We start from the raw sequence: 23,174 nt of genomic DNA, 5'->3' as shown, positions 1-23,174 counted from the left end.
TAGATCACCTGACTTCTTTCACTCAACATTATGTGTTTGAGATTCACCCACACTATTCTGTGCAGTTGTAGTTCATTTATTATTATTGCTATATATACATTACATCACTCAACAGTGCAAAATTTGATTTTCCTTCCTATTCTTTTTTGGCATTTGGACAGTTACACAAAGAATATTTAGTTATTTTGAATAGTGCTTTCTGGAATGTCTTTTGGTAACCATCGGGATGAATTTCTTAGAGCACATACTTTGCAGTGAAATTGCTGGGTCACAGGGTATGCAGATACACATATGAGGAATATAAAATTTATTAAACCACTTTATTCTTTGAATTTTAACTGTTTTTATCACACAGTTGGAAAAGAACAAATATTTAGATTGGAGAAACAGTATTAAATGATAATTTTAAAAAGATTAAAAACAATGTATAGCATGCTACCAACAAAAGATATAGACACACAACTTCATATGTGTTTTTATAAAGTCATATAAATGGTTCTTTGAGGTTATGAGATTATGGATAGTTTAAATTTTTCTTTGTGTTTTGTTTTTTCACATATTCTACAATTAACATTTTTAAACAGAAAAAAAGCCACCATTTCATATATATAATTATAAATGCAGAAGCATTAACATTTAATACAACTATTGACAATAACTGCCTCACATGTATTTTTTAAATTTAATCCTCATAACAACCCTATAAAATAGGTTCTAATAATATTCTCATTTTTACATAGGAAATACAAGTGTTGCACCAAAAATCACAAAGTGAAGTTGGTCAAGCAGTCTGATTCCAAACCCATCCTCTTAGTTTCTGGTTAAGTATAAAACCACTTTAAAAAATGTTTGGTGGTTTCACAAAGACTTTTAAAAGATAATTATCATTTTTAAATTAACTACTATAATACCTATGTGAATGATGAAATATGAACCAACCATTAACAACATTCCTTTTAAGCAATATATGCTAAATGAGGCTATTGATCCACTAAAAGAAGTCCTATTAGTGATTTCTCATACCTGCATGAAAAAGCAATTTTCTATTTGATTGTTCAAATTTTAGCTCTTTAAAGATCAAAAGTAGAAAATATTACATATACAGGTCTTAATTCAATTAGGTAAAAAAAAATTTTTTGGACGCACTTAAATATTCAATAAAATTAGACATTTATATCAGACTTGGGAGAGGTAAGCTGAAAACATTATATTAATATAAATAACATATTAATAACTGAATTTACTACGCCAGAAAATAAACCATCATCAAAGCAGTATGAGAAAAGAAAAACCTGAAATTATACAATAGAACAGAAGTTAAAAAATATTAATAAAGAGCCCTGGCCAGTTTGGCTCCGTGGTTGGAGCATCAGCCTAAAAGGGTCCGGGTTCAATTCCCGGTGAAGGGCATGTACCTGGGTTCCAGGCCCAATTCAGGCCTGGGTCAGGGCATGTGCGGGAGGCAGCCAATCAATGTGTCTCTCTCACATCGATGTTTCTCTCTCTCCCCCACCCCTCCGTCCCTTCCACTCTCTCTAAGAATCAATGGCCCCAGCCAATTTGGCTCAGTGGATAGAGCATCGTCCTGTGGACTGAGGGGTCCCGGGTTCGATTCTGGTCAAGGGCACATGCCTTGGGTTGCAGGCTCGATCCCTAGTAGGGTACGTGCAAGAGGCAGCCGATCAATAATTCTCTCTCATCATTGATATTTCTATCCCTCCCTTCCTCTCCCTTCTTCTCTGAAATCAATAATATTTTTTTTTTTAAAGAAGCAATGGAAGAATTATCCTCAAGTGAGGATTAACCAAAAATAAAATTCAAGAAACCTGTGGTAACCATTTGAGCTCTAGCTGATAAGGAGACTATAAATATAGGGCAGAATTTTAAACTAGAGAAAAAACACTAACCTAAATCTTTATATTTTACAAAAATCAAGACACAAACGAACGAACAATGATCCACCCAAATGAAAGAACAATGCCATTATCAAAATGTTTATATTTCAGCTTAAGTTTACTTTACTTATCTTATTTAGCTTCCTTTATATGTAATATGACACAGTTCAAGAACATTTAACTGCAATGTGAACACATAGTAATCACCAATATGTTCTCAGAATCAAGAAGAGAGTGTTATTATTTCTTTGTTTCTCTTGGTGGGAATCTAATCAAGAATGCCAAATAAAATAAAGTGCTGAAAAAAAGCAAGACTGTGTGATAAAATATGAACCCTGAAAAGGAAGTCGTTAAACATAGTATGAAGAAAACCACAATTACTAAAAAATAGGTTGATAATTGCACATAAATGCTATGATTTCACCACACCTAGTCAATAATATACAAAATGAACTTTGACTACTACATAAAAAAAAATTTTAAATTCCTATTTACCTGTTGTTTCCTAAATTTTCAAGGCAACCTTCAATGAATCTCATTCGAATCTGTCTATCCGTAAACCAACATACTAAGGAACAGAGAAGTTTCTCTGCTTCATTTATTAATCCTTCAGAAAGATTAACCTACAAAAAATACATAAAGTTACTATTTATTCTGAGGGCATTTTGCAGTAATTTTGCAGTAATTTTGCAGTCTTTGGTTCTATTAAATAACTTACTGCATCATCATCTTGGACTATATCCCACAACAAAGTGTTTCCTTTCTTGCAAACGTTATCCAAATTAATGTCTGTCACAGCATTACTGTTGAATTGATGTTTATGAACTGCAGGTCCTGAGGGGGCAAAGTACAACACATTCTAGAGGAAGACAGCTGACTAAAAATGTGATGTGAATTATAGCATTCATAAAGTTAACAAATCAAAAGTATAACAATTAATATCTTTTTACATAACAAAATAAAAACAATACAAGATTAGCACAATAGTTGCTTTATGAATGGCAAAGAATAGTATTGTTTAAAGCTGGATTAGACTAAAGTGAGAGAAGTTTTCTTTCCATAGTCTCTTCACTACTTATAATTAAGTATGACTTAATGTTTTTTTCACAGGTCAGGAGAACTATACATAAATACTTAAAACCCAAATTAACACATTGTATGTGGGAAACGTATTTATACGTTTTACATTGACTGGTAGTCAGTAGAGCGCGGGACACGTATTAATACGTTTTTTTATAGACTAGCGGTAGAATGCGGGTAACGCATAAATACGTAAACTAAAGTTATCGTAATTTTACTGAACGTTGCCATTTGCGCAAAAAATTAGCAAAAATGGCCCGCGCCACGTGCCACCTGTTAGCGCACGATAAAAACTACCCGCAAACAATGTGTTAAGCATAAAGAAGACAACTTACATAAAATAATTCTATAGCCAAGGGACATTCTTCTAACTGACTTTCTATATTGTTGTCTTATATTCTTACACTAAAAAAATTTTTAACTTAGATTGGATATTACTTACCCAAAACTTCACATTCAAAAACTCTATTAAAATAATTCATACTTTCTGAGTACCAGGCTAAATAAATTCTCACTAATTCTGTTATATTAAGCAAAAAGCTCCTTTGCTTTTGTCTTTTAAATAGCTTTACGATGAAATTTCTCTACTGGATTGTACTCATGCATTGATTTCATTAAAATAAGAATTGTAACACCATCAACACAACACAGTTTTAGAACACTTTCACCATCCTAAAACATTCCCTAATACCCAATTCCAATTAATCCCTGTTCTCATTCCTCAGCCCCATCTTTATTCAACCCCAAAAATTAGCCTTTTCTAGAAATTTCATGTAAATAGAATCGTACAGTAGGTATAGTCTTATGTCTAACTTTGTTCACTTGGCAAAATGTTCATTGAGGTTAATCCATTTTGAAGCACATATCAAAATAGTGTGTTCCTTTTAATTACAGAATAATATGTCATATGTGGAAATAGTGCGTTTGTTTACACATTCACCAGTTAATGAACACTTGGATAGTTTCCAGTTTGGGGCTAACGTGAGTAATGCTGCCATAAACATCTGTGTAACAAGTCTTTTTATGGATAAATGTTTTCCTTTCTCTTGGGTAAATGCTTAGGAGTTAATGGATCAAAAGGTAAATAAATGTACATTTACTAGAAACAAACTGCCAAACTCTTTTCTGACATGGCTGTGCCATTTTACATTCCCACCAACAGTATATTAAGAGTTCAAGTTCCTGCTCCTCCACATCCTCTCCCAACACTCTTTGGTCACTTTTTTTTTAAGAGTCTATTCTTTATTCTGCTCCATTTAAAATAATAATTTGCTTCCCAGTAATATAAATTCCATTTCTAAAAGTGTCTTGAACAATAAATGCATACATATGTATTTAATAGTCATCCATTAGGTTAATGTTTTTTTTTTAGATTTTTACAAATAGTATTTTATTTATTTTTTCCCATCACCATTTAACCCCCCATACCCTCTTCCATCTCCATCCATTTCCCTTGTCCCTGCAATCACCACTATTGTCTGTGTCCATGAGTTCTTTCTTTTTTTTACTCAATCCCTTCACCTCTGCAGCCTCCCCGTAGAACTATCTGCCTGCTATCTATGAATCTATTTTGTTAATTCAGTTTGTTCATTAGATTCCACATGAGTGAAATCATATGGTACTTGCCTTTGTAATTTTAGCTAATCTAATAGGTGTGCAATAGAATCTCATTGTGGTTTTTATTTGCACTTTTCTAATAACTACTGATGTTGAGTTGCTTATTAACCATTTATGTACCTTCTTTGTGAAATAAATCATTCCCCACTTTTTAATTATGTTGCCTTACTACTGAGGCTTGACTTTTTGGTATTTACTTTTTAAAATTAATTTTATTAAAATATAATATAAATGCATAAGATACAGAACATTTTTATCACCCCAAAGTTTCCTTGTAACCTTTTACAATCAATCCCCACCACCAAATCTCAAGTAACCACTGAGTAGATTTCAACCATAATAAATTAATTTTGAATATTATAGAAATGAATATAAATTATATACAGCATATACTCTTCTTTCTAACTTCATTTGCTTAGAATGTTTTTGATATTCATCCACTGTGTTGCACTGTATTGGTAGTTCCTTCCTTTTTATTGAGTAGTAGTCCACTATGTAAATATTCACTTTATTTATCTACCAGTTAATTCCAGCTGAGGCTCTTATGAATGAAGCAGATATGAACATTCATGTATATTTTTGTGAATATGTTTTCATTTCTCTTGAATAAATACCTAGAACAGGAATTGCTAGGTCATATGGTAGGTACATGTTTAACTTTATATGAAACTAATAAAACCGTTCCCAAACTAGCCATACTTTTCTATACTCCCTGACAGCAATTTACAAGAGTTCTAATTTCTCTATATCCTTAGCATCATTCATTATCATTAGCCTTAATATTACCCATTCCAGCAGGTGTGTAGCATTGTGGTTTTAACTAGCATTTTCTAGATGACTAGAGATATTGAGAATCTTTGAATGTATTTATTGACCATTTCTATATCTTCTTTTATGTATTAACTGTTCAAATATTTTGATCATTTCCAAATTGGAGTGTCTTAATGTGTTGGAAGAGTTCTTTATAGTATTAAATACATTGTATTGCAAGGTGAATTTGGACAGCATTAATACATTTAATAATTTTGCTCAACTTCTAACTCCATATAGTAAACAATATGTACACTACTTAATAAAAGGAAAATGAGTTAAGAATAGAAGAATGGTCAAAATGTATTAATATAGTATCAAAATCAAATGACCTCAATCTTAACCTATTCAGTTCTCAGCAACCACAATAGCACAATTTTTAAAAAAGGTAACCTTATCTAAGTTATGTACAAGTAACATTTGAAATCAGTAAATTGTTGCCAAGGTCCACAAGTTCTATCTCCAAGTTTAATCATGACCTTTTAAACTAAATCTAATTGACCAGGTTTACTTAGTTTGCAATGTACTATCATCCCAAAACCAATTTCATAGACTAGTAAGTGCTGATGGCACCTAACCAAACAAGAGGTTGGATATAGACCTTAAAACTGACAATTCTAAAACTGTTTTTCTCTTCATTTTTTTCTTTCCTCCTTTTTCTACTATTCTTCTTTAACCCCCTCTCAACTCCATTCTTCCAAATCTGGTCTGTCCTATTACTTTAGATTTATTTAGAGTGATTAGAACATCATTTTTGAAGATTTTATCATCCCAGGTGAAAGAAACACCTTGCCCTTTAGCAGTCACCCCTCCTCTTATTTTCTAATTATCCCCAGCCCCAGGCTATACATTTTATATAAACGGAATTATGCAATATCTGATCCTGTGTAATCTCCTACTTTCTGATCCTATGACTGCTTAATATAAAATCTAATAAAGTTACTTATGTTCTAAAATACAAAGCTATAATTTTTATACATATTTTTTATATTCCTTCGAATTAAGTATCTCTTGATGGAACTGCAGCCTTTATATTCGTGATGGAGTATTCATAACAATTTAATTCACTCAAACAGAAAACTACCACATAAAACTTATTTGGCAAAAACATTTAAGTAACATTAACTTTTGATTCATTTTAACAATGTAATATAGATTATTCCTATTTTAAAGAAAGTAATATATTTTACTTACTACAGACTACAGAACCTTACCTTGACTAAGATGTTCATGGTAAATAGATGCTAAATTGGGAAGATGTTGTTGAAGATGAGATGTTAGCTCTGCATGTGAATTAATCTGAACTAGCTCCTCTTCACACCCAGATTCTTCACCATCAAAATCAGCCATATTTTTTTCCGATTTTGCACTGACCTGGGAGCTGCTGCAGCTGACATCATCTGCACTTAGCATATCATCAACCATATGCCTATAACACAGAAGAGCACAAAGTTACTAATTAGATATTTAAACAGTTTCTGAATAACAAAAATATCTCTCAAAACATTTGGCACAAGTTATTCACACTCAAGAATAAAGCTACATTTGTTTTTTAATAAGACAGTATGTTAAGAGCTTTACAAAAACTAAAAAACCCACGTCAGAACTATATATTAATTTTACAATATACCTACATGTTATCTGGTTCATCAACACACTTCAAAGAGAGTAATTGCAGAGTAGGTCAGTAAACTTACTTTTACATAATTATTTTATAAACTCAAATCACAATGTGAGGAACCTTAAAATTTGTTTACATTTACTTATACAACTACAGAATCAAGTGAGATAACTACCAGAAAAAAAAAATTTTCAATTTAAGGCAGCAATTTAAATGTGGTTAATATTAATTGGGGGACTTTTAACTCAATAAACACCAATTAAGCACTCACTTCTAAAACATACTATACTGGCTACTCTGATATAAAGACAAAAGAATGAAAAAATAACATGAAGAAAAAATGTTCAAGACTTAGAGACTCACAGGTAGTAGTACCATATGGAGAGTATATGGAAAGTGCTAACAAAGATAAAATCATTAGGTTTTGTGAGACGGGGGTTTGGTTTGGGAAAACTAAAAGATATTTGCAATATAACAGTATGAGCTCTCAAGGAGAAAACTTTGAATACCTATCTATAAAGTCAGACCTTAATCAGTGGTTCTCAATCAAGAGTGATTTTGGCCCCTGAGAGGGACATCTGGCAATGTCTAGAGCCATTTCTGGTGATCAAAACTGGACAGATGATGCTGGCATCTAAGGATAGAGGCTAGGGATGCTACTAATTCTACAATGCACAGGACAGCATTCACATTGGTGCAAATACAAAACAAAGAATTATCTGGGCCAAAATGTGAAGACTGCCAAGGCTGAGAAAAATTACCTTAAACTCATATGGGTTACTGATAAGAATAAAAAAGCAAAGGAAATAAAGTAGCAATATATATGAATACGTAGTTCTCCCCAACAACCATATTAAATTGTGAAAGGCCTGGCAAATTGTCAAGTCTAAGAAAACTCATCCTGATAAAACACATGTTTGTATTTCATCAACTCAAACATTACTACGGGCAATGATAGTAATAATAAATAGCAGCTAACATATACTGAGATCTTATATGCCAATCATATTAGTCTATGAAATGCTCACAATAAACCAATGACATAAGTAGTATTGTTTATTTTATAAAAAAATAAAAGAACAGAAAAATTAATATCAGAACACTAGTGACAGAATTACTATTACTATTAAATACCATAGGTGTATTTCACAAATAATCAAGAAGCTTTATGCTTATTAATACCCTAAAATTAGGATATGTATAAAGTTTCCCGTTTCACTATCATACTTTCATATACATTTCCAAAAGCAATTTTACACCTGCTTTTAAGCAATTATTATAAGGAGTTGAAGATACAGATCTGTATTGCCCAATGAGAGCCACTAGCTACATGTGGCCACTGCACACGTACAAAGTGGCTGAGTTCCAGTCAAGATGGCGGAGTAAACGTGGTATTCGGAACCTTCCACAAGCACATCAAATTTACAACTAAATTACAGAACATCGGTCATTCAGAATACCTGAAATCTAGCTGAACAGAAATCCTATAACTAAGGATATAAACAAGAAAGCATGTCCAGAATAGTAAAAGGGGCAGAGACATGGAACAGGCTGGTCTCACACCCACGTGTGGTAGTTAAAAGTGAGGAGGGATATCTTGGCTGTAGAGGTCTCCCCTAAGCAGCAATGGGTTCCAACCCCAATCAGAACCCCCAGCTCAGGATTCCTGTGGCTGGAAGAGAAGTCCCCATAACTTCTGGCTGTAAAAACCAGCTGGGATTGTGGCTAAGACAAAGGGCTCCTGGAGTCCCAGGCTGAAGTTTCTCTTAAAGGCCATTCTACACCAAGTCAGGTAGATGTAGCAGCATTACCTAATACATAGAAACAAACACAGCTGCCAGAGTGATTGGACAGAGGTTGGGGAAATGGGTGAAAAATGTGAAGGGATTTAAACTAATAGTCACAGGGATGTAAAGCATAGCACAGGGAATGTGGTCAATAATAACTACGTATGATGTCGGACGGGTTCTACATTTATCAGGGTGATCACTTGGTAAGTTATATAAATGTCTAATCACGGGGCTGTACATCAGAAACTAATATAATATTGCGCATCAGCTATAATTTAAAATGAAATTGTTTAAAGTGGCTGGTCTAAACTGAGATGTGATTTAAGTATAAAATATACACAGAATATACACAGAATATTGAAGACAGTACAAGAAAAATCTTATTATCCTTGTTACATGTGAAGATATCTTATATATTATTGTTCTAAATAAAATTAATGATTAAAAGTAACCTCTTCTGTTTCATTTTGCCTTTTTAATCCTCACCTGAGAATATTTTTATTGATTTTAGAGAGAGGGGAAGGGAAAAAAGGGGAGAGAGGGAGGGAGAGGGGGAAGGAGAAGGAGGGAGGAGGCGAAAGGGGAGAAGGAGGGAGAGAGAAAGGGAGGATGGAGGAGGATGGAAGAGAAGGGAGGGAGAAAGAGAGAGGGAGGGAGGGAGGGAGGGAGAAGGACATCAATTAGTTGCCTCCCATATGCAATGCACCCTTACCAGGGATCAAACCAGCAATCTTAACTAGGTATGTGCCCTGACCAGGAATCAAGCCCACCTTTTTGCGATATGGGATGACGCTCAATCAACTGAGCCATCGGCCAGGCTCATTCTGCTTTTTAAAATGTGTCCAACAGAAAATTAAAAATTGCATATTTGTGGCATGCATTTGTAGTTGGTATTATATACCTATTGGACAACACTGATCTATAATAACTGTAATTTAATAAGACATAATTACTTCCCTAAAAGAAATTTAGCTGTTTTTTAAAGTAGACCTACCCATCATGGTGGTGGTGATGGTGGTGGTGATGGTGGTGATGCTGTGGACCAATGAACTGCCGACAATTAAATAATTCACTCCCAATAGTCTCCCCAAGGAAGTCCCCAGTGCGTGTAATACATGATTCCTGAGATGCTTGTGCTATATGAGCAGCATTCATTTCCCCTGAAATATCATGTCCTGGGTCTTCGGAGTGTGAACATGCATCAAGCATTCGTATTCTATTATCTACTGATGGCAGTGACTCAGTGTTAAAAACCAGGTCTTTTCCTGTTCCATTGCTTGTCCCACTTCTCTCTGATGGGCCTTGGGAATCCCCTAAGCAAATGCCTGCTTGACTTTCTAACTTTCTGTTCCGAAGATCTGAAGCACAACTGCTTTTAGGAGGATTATGACCATGATCATCATCTTCATCTTCTTCTTTAAGGGCTTCAATATCTGCAATGTCTTCTGACTGTACTTCACTGCCAGGGCTTCCAGCTGACTGGCTTGCATGGCTAGAATTCACCTCATTGCTAGATCCATCACTATGCCCACTACTGCTACCAGGACCACTGCTTCCATCTTCACCACTGTTGGCAGTTTCATCAGAACTTCCCTGCATGGATTCCTGTATTCAGAAACAAACAGATTTAAATAAATATTTACACTAGTAAGAAAAAATAACTGACATTAACACAACACGTATTTTTAAAAGGCTGCCACAGTGTTGACTCATTCCTTAGAACAGTGGTTCTCAACCTTCCTAATGCCGCGACCCTTTAATACAGTTCCTCATGTTGTGGTGACCCCCAATTTCATTGTTACAAATTGAACATAATTAAAGCATAGTGATTAATCACAAAAACAATATGTAATTATATATGTATTTTCCAATGGTCTTAGGCGACCCCTGTGAAAGGGTCGTTCGACCCCCAAAGGGGTCGTGACCCACAGGTTGAGAACCGCTGCCTTAGAACAATACAAAATGGAATTAAAAACTCCAACCAAAAAAAAATAAAGGATCTCAATAATACCACATAAGAGAAAGATTAGGCCTGAACATAGATCACCTTTTATATTCCCAGTTCAAAGGATAAACATGGCAGAAACCCAAAAATCACTTGGGGGGGGCTTTTTTCATACCTCTGTGTCCGACAGTCGCTGTTGCACATGTTTGGTTCTATTAATAAGTTGCTCATCCATTTCAATGTCACTGCCTCCACTTTGATGGGTATCACTGTTATCACTGCTTTGAGGACTAGCTGCAGGTGACCCTATATTAAATAGATTTTTTGTCTTACTCCTACTTTATATTAACATGGATCTATCAGAATGGCACAGTCCTTTGGTTCTTTGATTTACCAAAGCTTCATGCTAAGTAGCCAAAAATATAATCTGTAAATATGTTAACATTTGCCAAGAGGATATACACGATTTCAATTAAGTCAAGATTACCAACAGTTTATTAAACAAAAGGGTGAGTTGGATAACTACTTAAGGGTATACATCTTTTGCTCAAAAGGGCCTTTATGACTGATACAAATACATGAAATCAGTTAACTGTGATCATCTCTAGGAAAGGGAAGCCATGGCGCCATGCACATCTAGACTCAACTTACAAGGTGATGGAGCTGCTCTTCTCAGCTCTTCTTCCTCTGAGGGAAAAGGAAAAAACAGGAGGGAATATTCTAAATGACTGGGCTTCTTTGGGACAGCTTATCAGTTGTTCTTATTACATAGTCAACAAGATACAGGTAGGGAAATCTGCAATAATGTTAAGTCTCCACCACCTGTAGTGGTAGTTGTGGTTCCCTGCATAGAAAAGCCTAAGAAAAGAGTAGTATATGATGTCAGGAGACAAAAATTGGGGTAAAGTTGATAAAGTTTTAGAAAGTCCTAGAAAGCTATATATACATTAAAGCACATATAAAACGCCTGAAATTATAGCCAGAAAGATGAAGCAACTCCAATTTATTCACCCTTTCACAAATACTATAGTGTCCATCTCAAACTTAGTTTGAAATTAAGGTTGAACTGAACTACTAAGCAGAAAATATATTTTATAGTTATAAACTTTGCACAACTAAAATACTTTACTAACCTTTCTTAGTTCCCATGGGAAGATTAGTATTTAATAAAGATGCAAAAGAGCTCTGTTTAGATAGCTGAGCCTTAGCTGCTAGTGCATTATTCCATAATGCTTTAATTAACATTGATGCCAAGTACAATGTCTTTAAAAAAAAAGAGAGGTAGAAATTAGAGGTTTTAGGCAACATGATAACAAATTTAATATCCTATGCCTAATTAAAATGTTAACAGTAATAAGCTACAAGTTAAATTATCTGAACACAAATAAATTTTCATATTTAATGTGCATGAAAAATAATTAACTATCATTATGTTTTGAATAAATTACCTGCTCAGTATGAACACTTGGCTCAAGAGCTGAGACCAGATTAAGAAGATGTCTAAGTGGTACTGGATCCAAATTCTTGATGAGTGAAGGAAATAAATCATGTATATACCGACTACAATGTTTCAACTACAAAATAAAGGTAGAAACAAGTCAAAAATAATTACCCTACATAACTAAATAATTTGGTACCAAAAAAAGTTACGCAGTTTATACTTTTTTAAGTTATATAGTTTTAAAAGCCAAGGTAACTGGTACACTAATATTTTTTAGTATGTTGGTAAATGCTAATTACCAAATATCATAAATGGCAGTACATACAATTTTGAAATTCTACATAAACAGGATTTTCTTATCCTAACAAACCATTAGCTTAATTTTCTAACTATAAGGATTCCAATTAAATTTATGTACATATCATTAATATAAAAACAAATAAATAAATAAAAATGTAGGTCAACACTCAACCATTGAGCCAAACCATATCTCAGTTTCTTTATCTATAAAACGGGATAACAGAACTAACCTCCTAGGGGAGTAAGGCACTTAGAACACATAAAGAGGAAGTACTCAATAAATGTGAGATGTTAATATTACCTGTGCTGCAGCCCAAATGCAATCAATATGCTGAGTACTCAGTCGCCCTTCAGCTGCCAAAAAATTCAAAATCACTTGGCACTGTTTGATAATCTGGAAAAGAAAAACTTACTATCGTTAATCTTTGGAAATATTCTTCTGTCTTAATAGAGCAGAAAAGTCATATAATCATCCACAAACCTCAATATGTAAATTTGGTCCAAATATATGTTCTACTACATTGTTGCTTATAAGCCAGTCTGCAAGTTCTTTTGCAATGGACCTAAAATCAAATTTAAAAAATAGTTAATACATTAAAAAATATTAGTTATCAAAAACAACAACAAAACATTAGTTATCACTCATTCCCATGTCTAAAAGGCAGACACAGTTGAAAATCTCAATTTGTTGACCTACAAATTAGAAAAAAGTGATTATACACAATTAACTGTTTAGGTTACTACACAAAGAATAACAAAATAAAAGAAATAATAATATTACCTAATTTTATAAACAAGTAAAAAAAAAGTCCTGGAAAGTTAGGATACTAACTCCAAGTACACAGGTGAGAACACCAAGTATAAAACCAAATAAGTGATGTATTTTCCTATTCAAGGACTTTGCCTTTCCACTTTTTAATTTCCATAGTAGGCACTGAAGTGTTCAGGGAAGGTTTCCGAATGTAGATTACCAAAAGGATGAAAAAATTATTTTCAAGCCAAGCTGCAAGTTTCCTTCCTGATACTAAGATTCCACTAATGTAGTCCAAAGATATCAACTGATCGTTCAGAACAACGTACATTCACCAACATCTTAGCCATCATTTCAAAAAAATAATCTTTTTTAATTTAGAATGGTTTTAGATTACCCTTCTTTTTAAAAATTTATCTTTATTGTTGAAAGTATTACAGATGTCCCTTTTTTCCCCCTCATTGACCCCCTTCACCCCACTCCCGCCCCCGCCCCAGGGGTTCACCAAAACTATTGTCTGTGTCCATGGGTTATGCATATATGCATATAAACTTTTTGGTTAATCTCTTCCCATTACCCCCCCCTCCTCCGCCTTTCCCTCTGAGATTCGTCAGTATATTCCATGCTTCCATGTGTCTGGACCTGTTTTGTTCATGTTTATTTTGTTTATTAAATTCCACAAATGAGTGAGCTCATGTGATAGTTGTCTTTCTCTGCCTCGCTTATTTCTCTTAACATAATATTCTCCAAGTTCCTCCATGCTGTCTCAAAGAGTAAGGAATCCTTTTTCACAGCTGCATAGTATTCCATTGTGTAAATATACCACATCTTTTTCATACTTCATCCTACTGATGGGCACTTGGGCTGTTCCAGATCTTAGCTTTTGTAAATAGCACTGCTATCAACATAGGGGATATATACACTCATTCTGATTACCCTTCATTTTTTAAGAACTATCTAAAAGCTATTCTCACACTAGCTGGTTTGGCTCAGTGGATAGAGCATTGGCCTGCAGACTGAAGGGTCCTGGGTTCGATTCCACCAAGGGCACATGCCCAGGTTGCGGGCTCGGTCCCCATTGTGGGGAGTGCAGGAGGCCGCCAGTCAATGATTCTCATCATTGATGTTTCTATCTCTCTCCTCCCTTCCTCTGAAATCAAAAATATATTTTAAATATAAATAAATAAAAGCTATTCTCTTAGAGAAATAACTCACTGACTGGCATACAACTTAACCTATTTATGTTAGTTCTCCCAATAAGGTAGTGTGGGTTTATCAGTTGTCTTTTACAATTTTGAGATATACATAACATCTAATACTGAACTTATAGGGTGGGGCAAAAGTAAGTTTACAGTTATGAGTATGTGAAACAATTTGTGCTTGTATAATATTGTATTATTTTCCACATGAACAACTTTAAGCCTATTTTTGCCCAACCCTGTATTTGAAATGTGCAGTCTGATGAGTTAAAGCTTAAGTATGTATCTATGTATTAATCACCACCATCAAGATAATACATAATCGACCCAAAGTTTCTCTATGCCCCTTTTGTTATCCAGCTCCCACAACCCAATTCCCCAACTAGCAACCTGCTTTGTATTATTATATACTAGAGGCCCGTTGCAGGAAGATTCCTGCAAGAATAGGGCTTCCTGTGGCTGGAGCGAAGCAGAGAAGGGAGCAAAACCCGCTGAGGCGGGCTTCGCTCCCGTTCCGCCGCCCGGCTGGTTTCCCTCCCACCTCCCGCCTCGGCTCCGTTCCTGTCTCCACCACCTCTACTTTGCTCCCTTCTGCAGCGCTTCGCTTCCACGTTGTCGTTCAGTCTTCGCTCCCAGCCGGTATATGCAAATTAACTGCCATCTTGGTTGGGTTAATTTGCATATAGTCCCTCTGATTGTCTGGTGGGCGTAGCGAAGGTACAGTCAATTAGCATCTTTGTCTTTTATTAGTGTAGATGTTTTCATTTTCTAAAATTTTATATTTTAAAAAAGTGATAGAGTATGTACTTTTTTTTAAACTGGCTTCTTTCACTCAACATAAGATTTATCCATTTGTTGCATTTATCAACGGCCATTGGTTCTTTCTAGGTTTTGGCAATTATGTCTAAAGCTGCTATAAATATCTGTGTGCAAGTTCTTGTGTGGGCATGTTTTCCACCTCTTTAAATACTAGAGAGCATGATTGCTGGATCATGCGATAAGAGGATGCTGAGTTTTGTATGAAACTGCAAACTTTCTTCCAAAGTAGTTGCACCTTCTTGCATTCCCACCAGCAATGAATGAAACTTCCTCTTGCATCACATCCTTGTCTGCATTTGGTCGTTTAAATATTCTGGATTTTGAGCATTCCTTGTCTGCATTTGGTCGTTTAAATATTCTGGATTTTGAGCATTCCTAATAGTTGTGTAATGGAATCTCACTGTTATTTTCATTTGCATTTCCCTGACAAAGAATGATGTGGAGCATCTTTTTTTGTGCTTATGTACTTACTATCTGTACAACTTTTTTTTTTTTTAATAGTGCCCTTGACCGGAATTGAACCTGGGACCATTCAGTCTGCAGGCCAACGCTATATCCACAGAGCCAAATCAGCCAGGACTGTCTATCTTTGTTGATAAGGTGTCTGCTGCCCAGAGTCTGGCTCTGTGGTTGAGCATAGAACTATGAACCAGGAGGTCATGGTTCAATTCCCAGTCAGGGCACATGCCCCAATTACGAGCTCAATCCCCAGTAGGGGGTGTGCAGGAGGCAGCTGATCAATGATGTTTTAACTCTCTATTTCTCCCTTATTCTCTCTGAAATCAATAAAAACCTATTTTTTTTAAAGTCTTTGGCATATTTTCTAATCAGGTTGTTTGTTTTATTACTGGGTTTTCCTTTCTTTTTATATTTTGAATAATAGTCCTTTATCAGATTTGTCTTTTTTTTATGTTTCTTTTCACAGACTTATTTTATTTCATTTATTTATTTTTTTTGTCATCAATCCTCACTGAGCAAATTTTTCCATAGGTTTTTTTAGAAAATGGAAGGGAGGGGGAGAGACAGAAAGAAAGAAACATCAATGTGAGAGAGATACATTGATTGGTTGCCTCCTGCATGCACCCCAACCAGGACCAGAGATCCAGCTTGCAACCAAGGTATGTGCCCTGGAGAGGAACTGAACCTGGGACTCCTCAGTCCACAAGCCGACATTAATTATCCACTGAGCCAAACCAGCTAGAGCATCAGATTTGTCTTTTGAAAATATTTTCCCCCTGTATGTGGCTTATCTTTTTATGCTCTTGACATTGTCTTCAGCAAAACATAAATTTTTCATTTTAATGATATCCAGCTTATCAATTCTTTCTTTCATGAATCATGGTATTGTAACCAATAGTTCACCCATCGCCATACCCAAGGCCATCTAGGTTTTCTCACATTATTTTCTAAGAGTTTTATAATTTTGCATTTTATGTTTAATGTGTATCCCATTTGCATTAATTTTTGTGAAGGGTATAAGGTTGTGTCTAGATTTTAACATGTGTTTGTCCAATTATTTAACACCATTTGTTGAAAAGACTATCATTCCTCCATTATACTGCCTTTGCTCCTTTGTCAAAGATCAGTGGACTCTATTAATATGAGCCAATTCTGGCCCCTCTATTGATGTCTCTTCTTTGACCAAAACTACACTGTCATGATTACAGTAGCTTCACAGTACAGTAAGTCTTGAAGTACAAAGTTTCTAATTTTGTACTTTTCCTTTCAGTAACGTATTGGTTATTCTAGATCTTTTGCCTCTTATGTAAACTTTATATAATCAGTTCATGAATGTCCTCAAAATAACTTGCTAGGACTGAGATTATATTGCATTTGTACATATCAAGATGGGAAGAACTGATGTCTTCAAAATGTTGAGTCTTCCTAAACACTGACATGGAATATTTTCCTATTTATTTAGTTCTTTGGCATCTTTTATCAAAGTTTTAATATCTTTCAAAGAGTTTTATTTCTTCCTTCCCAACTGTATACCTTTCATTTCTCTATCTTCCCTTATTGCATTAGACAGGACCTTCCAGCAAAATGGAGAAAAGCAGTGGTGAGAGGGGCATCTTTTTCTTGCTCCTGATCTTAGTGGAAAAGCTTTGAACCTCTCACCATTATGTAGGATGTTAGCTGTAGGTTTTCTGCATCAAGTGTGCTTTCTAAAAACTATCCGTACCATATTCTTCACTACTAAATTCTCCTATGTAAATAGTATCCTTTTGCATTTTGTGCAAATAAACACTATGTTGGTATATGCTTTTTTAAAAAAAAATACATTTTATTGGTTTTTTACAGAGAGGAAGGGAGAGGGATAGAGAGTTAGAAACATCAATGAGAGAGAAACATCGATCAGCTGCCTCCTGCACACTCCCTACTGTGGATGTGCTCACAACCAAGGTACATGCCCTTGACCAGAATCAAACCTGGGACCCTTGAGTCCGCAGGCCGACGCTCTATCCACTGAGCCAAACCGGCTAGGGCTTGGTATATGCTTTTAAAAAAACATGGAGAAATGTTTCAATATGTTATTCTGAAATCTTATTAAGACTGCACAAATGAAACCAAAAAGCAAAGAATTTCTAGTGAACACTTCAAATCGAATAGTCACAATTATACTTACCATGTAAATAGTCACACATTAAATATTATTTATGTATAAGTAATGCTCCTACTTACGTTTCTGTGTCTGATACCAATGATTCATTATTGCACACATCATTGAAGGTGTGAAGTTGATTCTATAATTAGAAAAATAAAGTTTGCCAAAATTATTCTTATATGTGTTAGCAAATGTTAAGAAACATGGTTTGATATTTGCAGATCATAATCAATAACCAGAACAAAATTAAAAAATTTAAATAGAGAATCAGATACATACACTTCTCAACTAGTCTGGCTATTTCCTTTATCATATTAAAACATTAAATATATTCATTCCACAAGTATTAATTATGCTTTATTCCACTATGCACCCTACAGAGAAAAAACTGAATAATGGAAAAACACAAAGACCTAATGCAAGGCAACAATATGTTCTTAAAGACATAGAATTTTGTAAAGGCCCACTAAATAAACACAGTTATGATTTAATTTGGGGCCTGGAGAGCATTATGCTAAGTGAAATAAGGCATTCGGAGAAAGATAAATATCACATATCTCACTCATTTGTGGAATATAATAAATAACATAAACTGATGAACAAAAACAGAGCCAAAGACACAGATGCATCAAACAGACTGTCCAATAAGAGGGAAGGGGGGAGGGGAGTAAAAGATGGACCAAAGGACTTGTATGTATACATATGAGCATAACCAATGGGCACAGAGAGTAGGGGGGTGAGGGCATGTGCTGGGGGTGGGAGCGACTAGGGAGAGGTCAATGGGGGAAAAACATGATATGTAATACTTTAAACAATAAAGAATTTAAATTAAAGAAAAGTTTTAATTTGGGAAAATGTCAACAAATATTTTCCACATTCTCAAAGCCCAATACATGAGTAAAATCCAGCTACTTCAGAATAACTACACTATAAAAACAGGCAGAAAATAAAAAGTAAGGTTAAGGGAGGCCTTAGTAAACTATAGAAAGCATATCCATTCTAAAGAGTGCAGCTAATTACTTAGCTCTAGCAAATTGTTAATGCAATACAGACTCAAGGATAACAAGTCTTCCTCCCTACACCAACTCCCTCCCCATCCCACCCAACCCCACCCACAAGAGAGGTCAATAATACAGATTTTGACCTATTTACAACAATATTTGCTACTGTACAAACAGAACATTTTTGTTAGTCAAATTTGGCCTATGGCCCATTAATTTGTGGCTTCTCCCTGGACAATGAATTAAGTACCTAATTTATAATCTCTAATTCTTTTTCTCTCTGAAAACATTGATTTCTAAATGAAGAGTTAAAAAAAAAAAAAAGTGAAGGAGTTGGACCCGGAAATAAAAAAGGCCTAAGGTGTAAGTCCTTCTAAATCTAAGCCTCAGTATCTTCATATTTAAAATAGGGAAAATACAGCCCTGGCCAGTGTGACTAAGTGGTCTGAGTGTTGGCCAGAGCACTGAAGGGTCTTGGGTTCAATGCAAGTCAAGGGCAATTCTTAGGTTGCAGGTTAAATCCAGGTCCTGGTTGGGACACATGCAGGAGGCAACCAATCAATGTGTCTCTCTCACAAGGATGTTTTTCTCTCTCTTTCTCTCTCTCACCTCCTTCTCCTCCTCCTCTTCCTCCCCTCCCTCCCTCCCTTCCACTCTCAAAAAAGCAATGGAAAAAAATATCCTCAGGTGAGGATTAACAAAGAATAATTAAATATAAAAATAAAATAGGGAAAATACAAAAATTGTTTTTAAGAACCATACAACGTAATGCATGTAAAATACTTAGCACAATGCCTGCATAAGGTAAGTGCTCCGTAAAAAGTTGGCATTATTATGGTGATGATGATAGTCTTAAACATAAAAAATGAAACAAAAATAAAGCAAGTATAACTTACCGTTATCTGACTTAGTCCAGCCAACCTCATTGTCAAAGTAGGTGACATAAAGTACTTAAATGCAAGATCTAGGCTTTCTTTATCAAAGCATAATGTTGTGTCCAATGGTTCTTTCACTGTGCTCCACATTAAGTCAGCCATGTTGCGAGCCGCACTCTGTCTTAACTCCTGATCAGAGAGCTTGCATAAATACCTGAAATGTTTCAGAAATAAAAACTTGCAAAATATTTCTAAAGACCACTTAATGATTCAATACTATTTCTTTACTCCATAACCTTCAAAATGCAAAATGTTTAGTACGGTAGAATCTGGCATCTTGGGATTAACATTCCCAATTTAAACTATTTCAAAGTGATGGTTCAAAAATTATGACTTTTAGCAATGTGTGCTTTACTGGAAGGCCAATTTAAATCATTAACTGCAAAGAGCCAAGTCATTTAACACAGGATCCTGCACCTCCAGTAAAGCTTTATTATTCTCTAATACCTACAATGTATACATCTTGTTTTAAATTTCAGCTGTTGTCATATAAACAGTGTATCTACTTCCCATACACAGCCAAAATTCTTTTAAATGTGAACATTTTAAACTTCATTCTTTTTTGCCTTCCAAAAATCACAAGCCACTGATTTTCCTCTCAGACCCTGAATATTCTATTTGGTTGGTTTCTCTTCTCTATCTAACCTCTCCACATTAGGGATCCTCTGGGCTTGTAATGGATGGCAAAAAGGCCCACATTCCTCTCATCACTTTATATAGAAATCTTTACACCTCTTGATAGGAAGAGTGGAACAGTATCATTGTAATCTATTTCACTACTCCCTTAAATCTCAGTTTTGCCATGAAACATCCTTTGGCCAATGGGACATTAAGAGATATGACGTAAGCAGAAGTTTCAAATGCCTTTGAGCTTGCCATCTCTCGCTGGGAGCTCTTCCACCACCATGAACAGTGACTCAGGTTAGCTTGCTTGATGAAAGAGATATGGTCAATGCCCCAAATGACATCTAGCCAACTCTCTTCCCCACTATGACCAATCACCCAGACAAGCACAGGACATATGAGTGAGGCTATCCTAAAGCACCCAGTTTCTAGCCAGTCAGCCCAGATCAGGAGAACTAGCCAAACAGATAATTGTTAAATAGCTGTTATTTCAAGCCACTAAGTTTAGGAGCCGTTTTCTTTCTTTCTTTCTTTTTAAATATACTTTGATTTTTTTATTGATTTTTTTTTTTTTTCCAGAGAAGAGAGAGGGATAGAGAGTTAGAAACAATGATGAGAAACATCAATCAGCTGCCTCCTGCACACTCCCTACTGGGGATGTGCCAGCAACCAAGGTATATGCCCTTTACTGGAATCGAACCTGGGACCCTTGAGTCCGCAGGCCGACGCTCTATCCACTGAGCCAAACCGGTCAGGGCTGGGAGCCGTTTTCTTATACAGCAAAAGCAAACTGACACAGGGCTCCATCCTACGATCACTTCTATTCTCTTTCTACATTCTCTCCCCAGAGAACCCCATTCACTCCTATGGTTTTTAAGTGTTATCTTTATGTTGACAACTTCTAAATTAAGGATGTTGTTCTAAATAACAGACTTATACTCCCAATTTGCCAGTACCTCTTAAACATCCTAAAAGCATATTAAAAGTAAGTCTTTTAAGCTCTCCCAGTCTTTCACATCTCAGTTAATGATATAGCACAAAAGAGAAACTGAGGGGTGTGGGTTAAGTGTAATCCATGATACTACCCTTTTCTTAAACTCCACAATCACCAATCTTGTAGATTTCATTTTCACTTATATTCACTCAATTTTCAAAATCACCACAAATAATCCTTGCACAAGCAAGCATGATTTCTTTCCAGGACTACTGCATTAACCTTTCAATTGGTCTCCTGTCTTCTATTCCAACCCCCCTATAACGTATAATCCAATTAAAGCCAAAATGATTTTTTAATGAAATTTACTGGGGTGACATTGGTTAATAAGATTATATAGTTTTCAAGTATACACATCTATGATACATGATCTTTATACTAGAATTGTGTGCCTAACACCCAAAGTCAAAGCATCTTCCGTCGCCATATATTTTGCCCCCTTTACCTTTTTACTGTTACCTTACTAGTGTAGCATTCATCACTATCTGTTTATTTTTCTGACACTTTCTCCAACAACTCAAACAGCAATGAAAAATTATTAAACACCCAATTATTTGCAAATGAATGAAAAAAAGTATAAAGAACTTAAAATTATTATAAAGAAATACAATCTTAGAACTCTTAACAGTTCATACTCTAAGTCTAATCAATACAATTCTTCTTTATCCTCTTCATATGTTTCCTTCCTAGGCTGAGGCTTACAAAACTCAACTGTCACCTTCTCCTCCATGAGACTTTCTCTATTCCCATAATTAAAATTGTGATCCACTCTCTAGAACTCTCAATCCACCTTTGCTGCTATTTTTCTCTAATACTAATCATTATCTGATGAACTATATCATTTATTTATTCATTTTGTACATAGCTGCACAAAAAAATTTTTTTCTTCTGTTACATCCCCAGTGCTTAGAACATAATACTTAGCATATAATTGTTGACTGAATATAGTGGAATCCCATGTAACCAATGGTAATCTCTTTAATTCTTTTTACATACCATGTTTAAAAAGTCTGACATAAATGGCTTTAAAAAGCAATATTAAATATAAACCTACATATGCATAAAAAATACTACACACCGAACTGAGAATAAAAATTTTCTCTAAAGAATGTGAAAACAGCCGGAACCGGTTTGGCTCAGTGGATAGAGCGTCGGCCTGCGGACTGAAAGGTCCCAGGTTCGATTCCGGTCGAGGGCATGTACCTGGGTTGCGGGCACATCCCCAGTAGGAGATGTGCAGGAGGCAGCTGATCGATGTTTCTCTCTCATCGATGTTTCTAACTCTCTATCTCTCTCCCTTCCTCTCTGTAAAAAATCAATAAAATATATTTAAAAAAAAAAAAAAAAAGAATGTGAAAACAAAGGACTTTGAAACAATATGATTCTGTACTATGTCATAAATTGTTTAAATGTACTACATTGATAATCAGGCAGAAAAGATTTTATAAACGTACCTGATAACATAGGTCCTAAAAGGGATAATGTGCTGCATGACAGCGGGAATATGTAGCCATATTCTAATCTATAAAGAAATGTAAAGATGGCATTAATGTATAATAAATATATGAATACAAGTGTATTTCACTTTAATTAAAAACAAGATCATTTAGAATTTTGTTGGATCTAAACTACATACATTTTATCTATTTTGAAAAAGATAAGAAACAATAAAATACACATTATCAAGTAATTAATTTAACCTATATACATTTTATATATACTGTATGTGTTTGAATTTTATATATAT

General features: G+C 35.0%; 1 protein-coding gene across 5 annotated transcripts in view; it reads right to left on the bottom strand.

The window, feature by feature from the left end:
• Positions 1-23,174, bottom strand: part of USP34 (ubiquitin specific peptidase 34) — a 203,004-nt gene that overhangs the window by 154,667 nt on the left and 25,163 nt on the right. For 4 of the 5 annotated variants that reach the window (XM_014532016.1, XM_005884578.2, XM_014532014.1 and 1 more), the window contains exons 6-18: positions 22,882-22,949; positions 19,771-19,963; positions 17,951-18,012; positions 12,981-13,062; positions 12,801-12,893; positions 12,207-12,332; positions 11,892-12,021; positions 11,410-11,445; positions 10,934-11,064; positions 9,808-10,418; positions 6,617-6,831; positions 2,614-2,729; positions 2,391-2,518 (exon numbers count right to left, since the gene is read on the bottom strand). In XM_014532016.1, coding sequence (XP_014387502.1) covers positions 2,391-2,518; positions 2,614-2,729; positions 6,617-6,831; positions 9,808-10,418; positions 10,934-11,064; positions 11,410-11,445; positions 11,892-12,021; positions 12,207-12,332; positions 12,801-12,893; positions 12,981-13,062; positions 17,951-18,012; positions 19,771-19,963; positions 22,882-22,949 — 1,991 coding nt within the window. The remainder of the gene's footprint in view (positions 1-2,390; positions 2,519-2,613; positions 2,730-6,616; positions 6,832-9,807; positions 10,419-10,933; positions 11,065-11,409; positions 11,446-11,891; positions 12,022-12,206; positions 12,333-12,800; positions 12,894-12,980; positions 13,063-17,950; positions 18,013-19,770; positions 19,964-22,881; positions 22,950-23,174) is intronic. The other variant, XM_014532015.1, reaches the window with a different exon arrangement.

This window comes from Myotis brandtii, unplaced genomic scaffold, assembly GCF_000412655.1.
Source record: "Myotis brandtii unplaced genomic scaffold, ASM41265v1 scaffold84, whole genome shotgun sequence".
NCBI lineage: Eukaryota > Metazoa > Chordata > Mammalia > Chiroptera > Vespertilionidae > Myotis > Myotis brandtii.
Note: the sequence above shows the minus strand (reverse complement) of the source record. Positions and strands in the feature narration are given on the sequence as shown.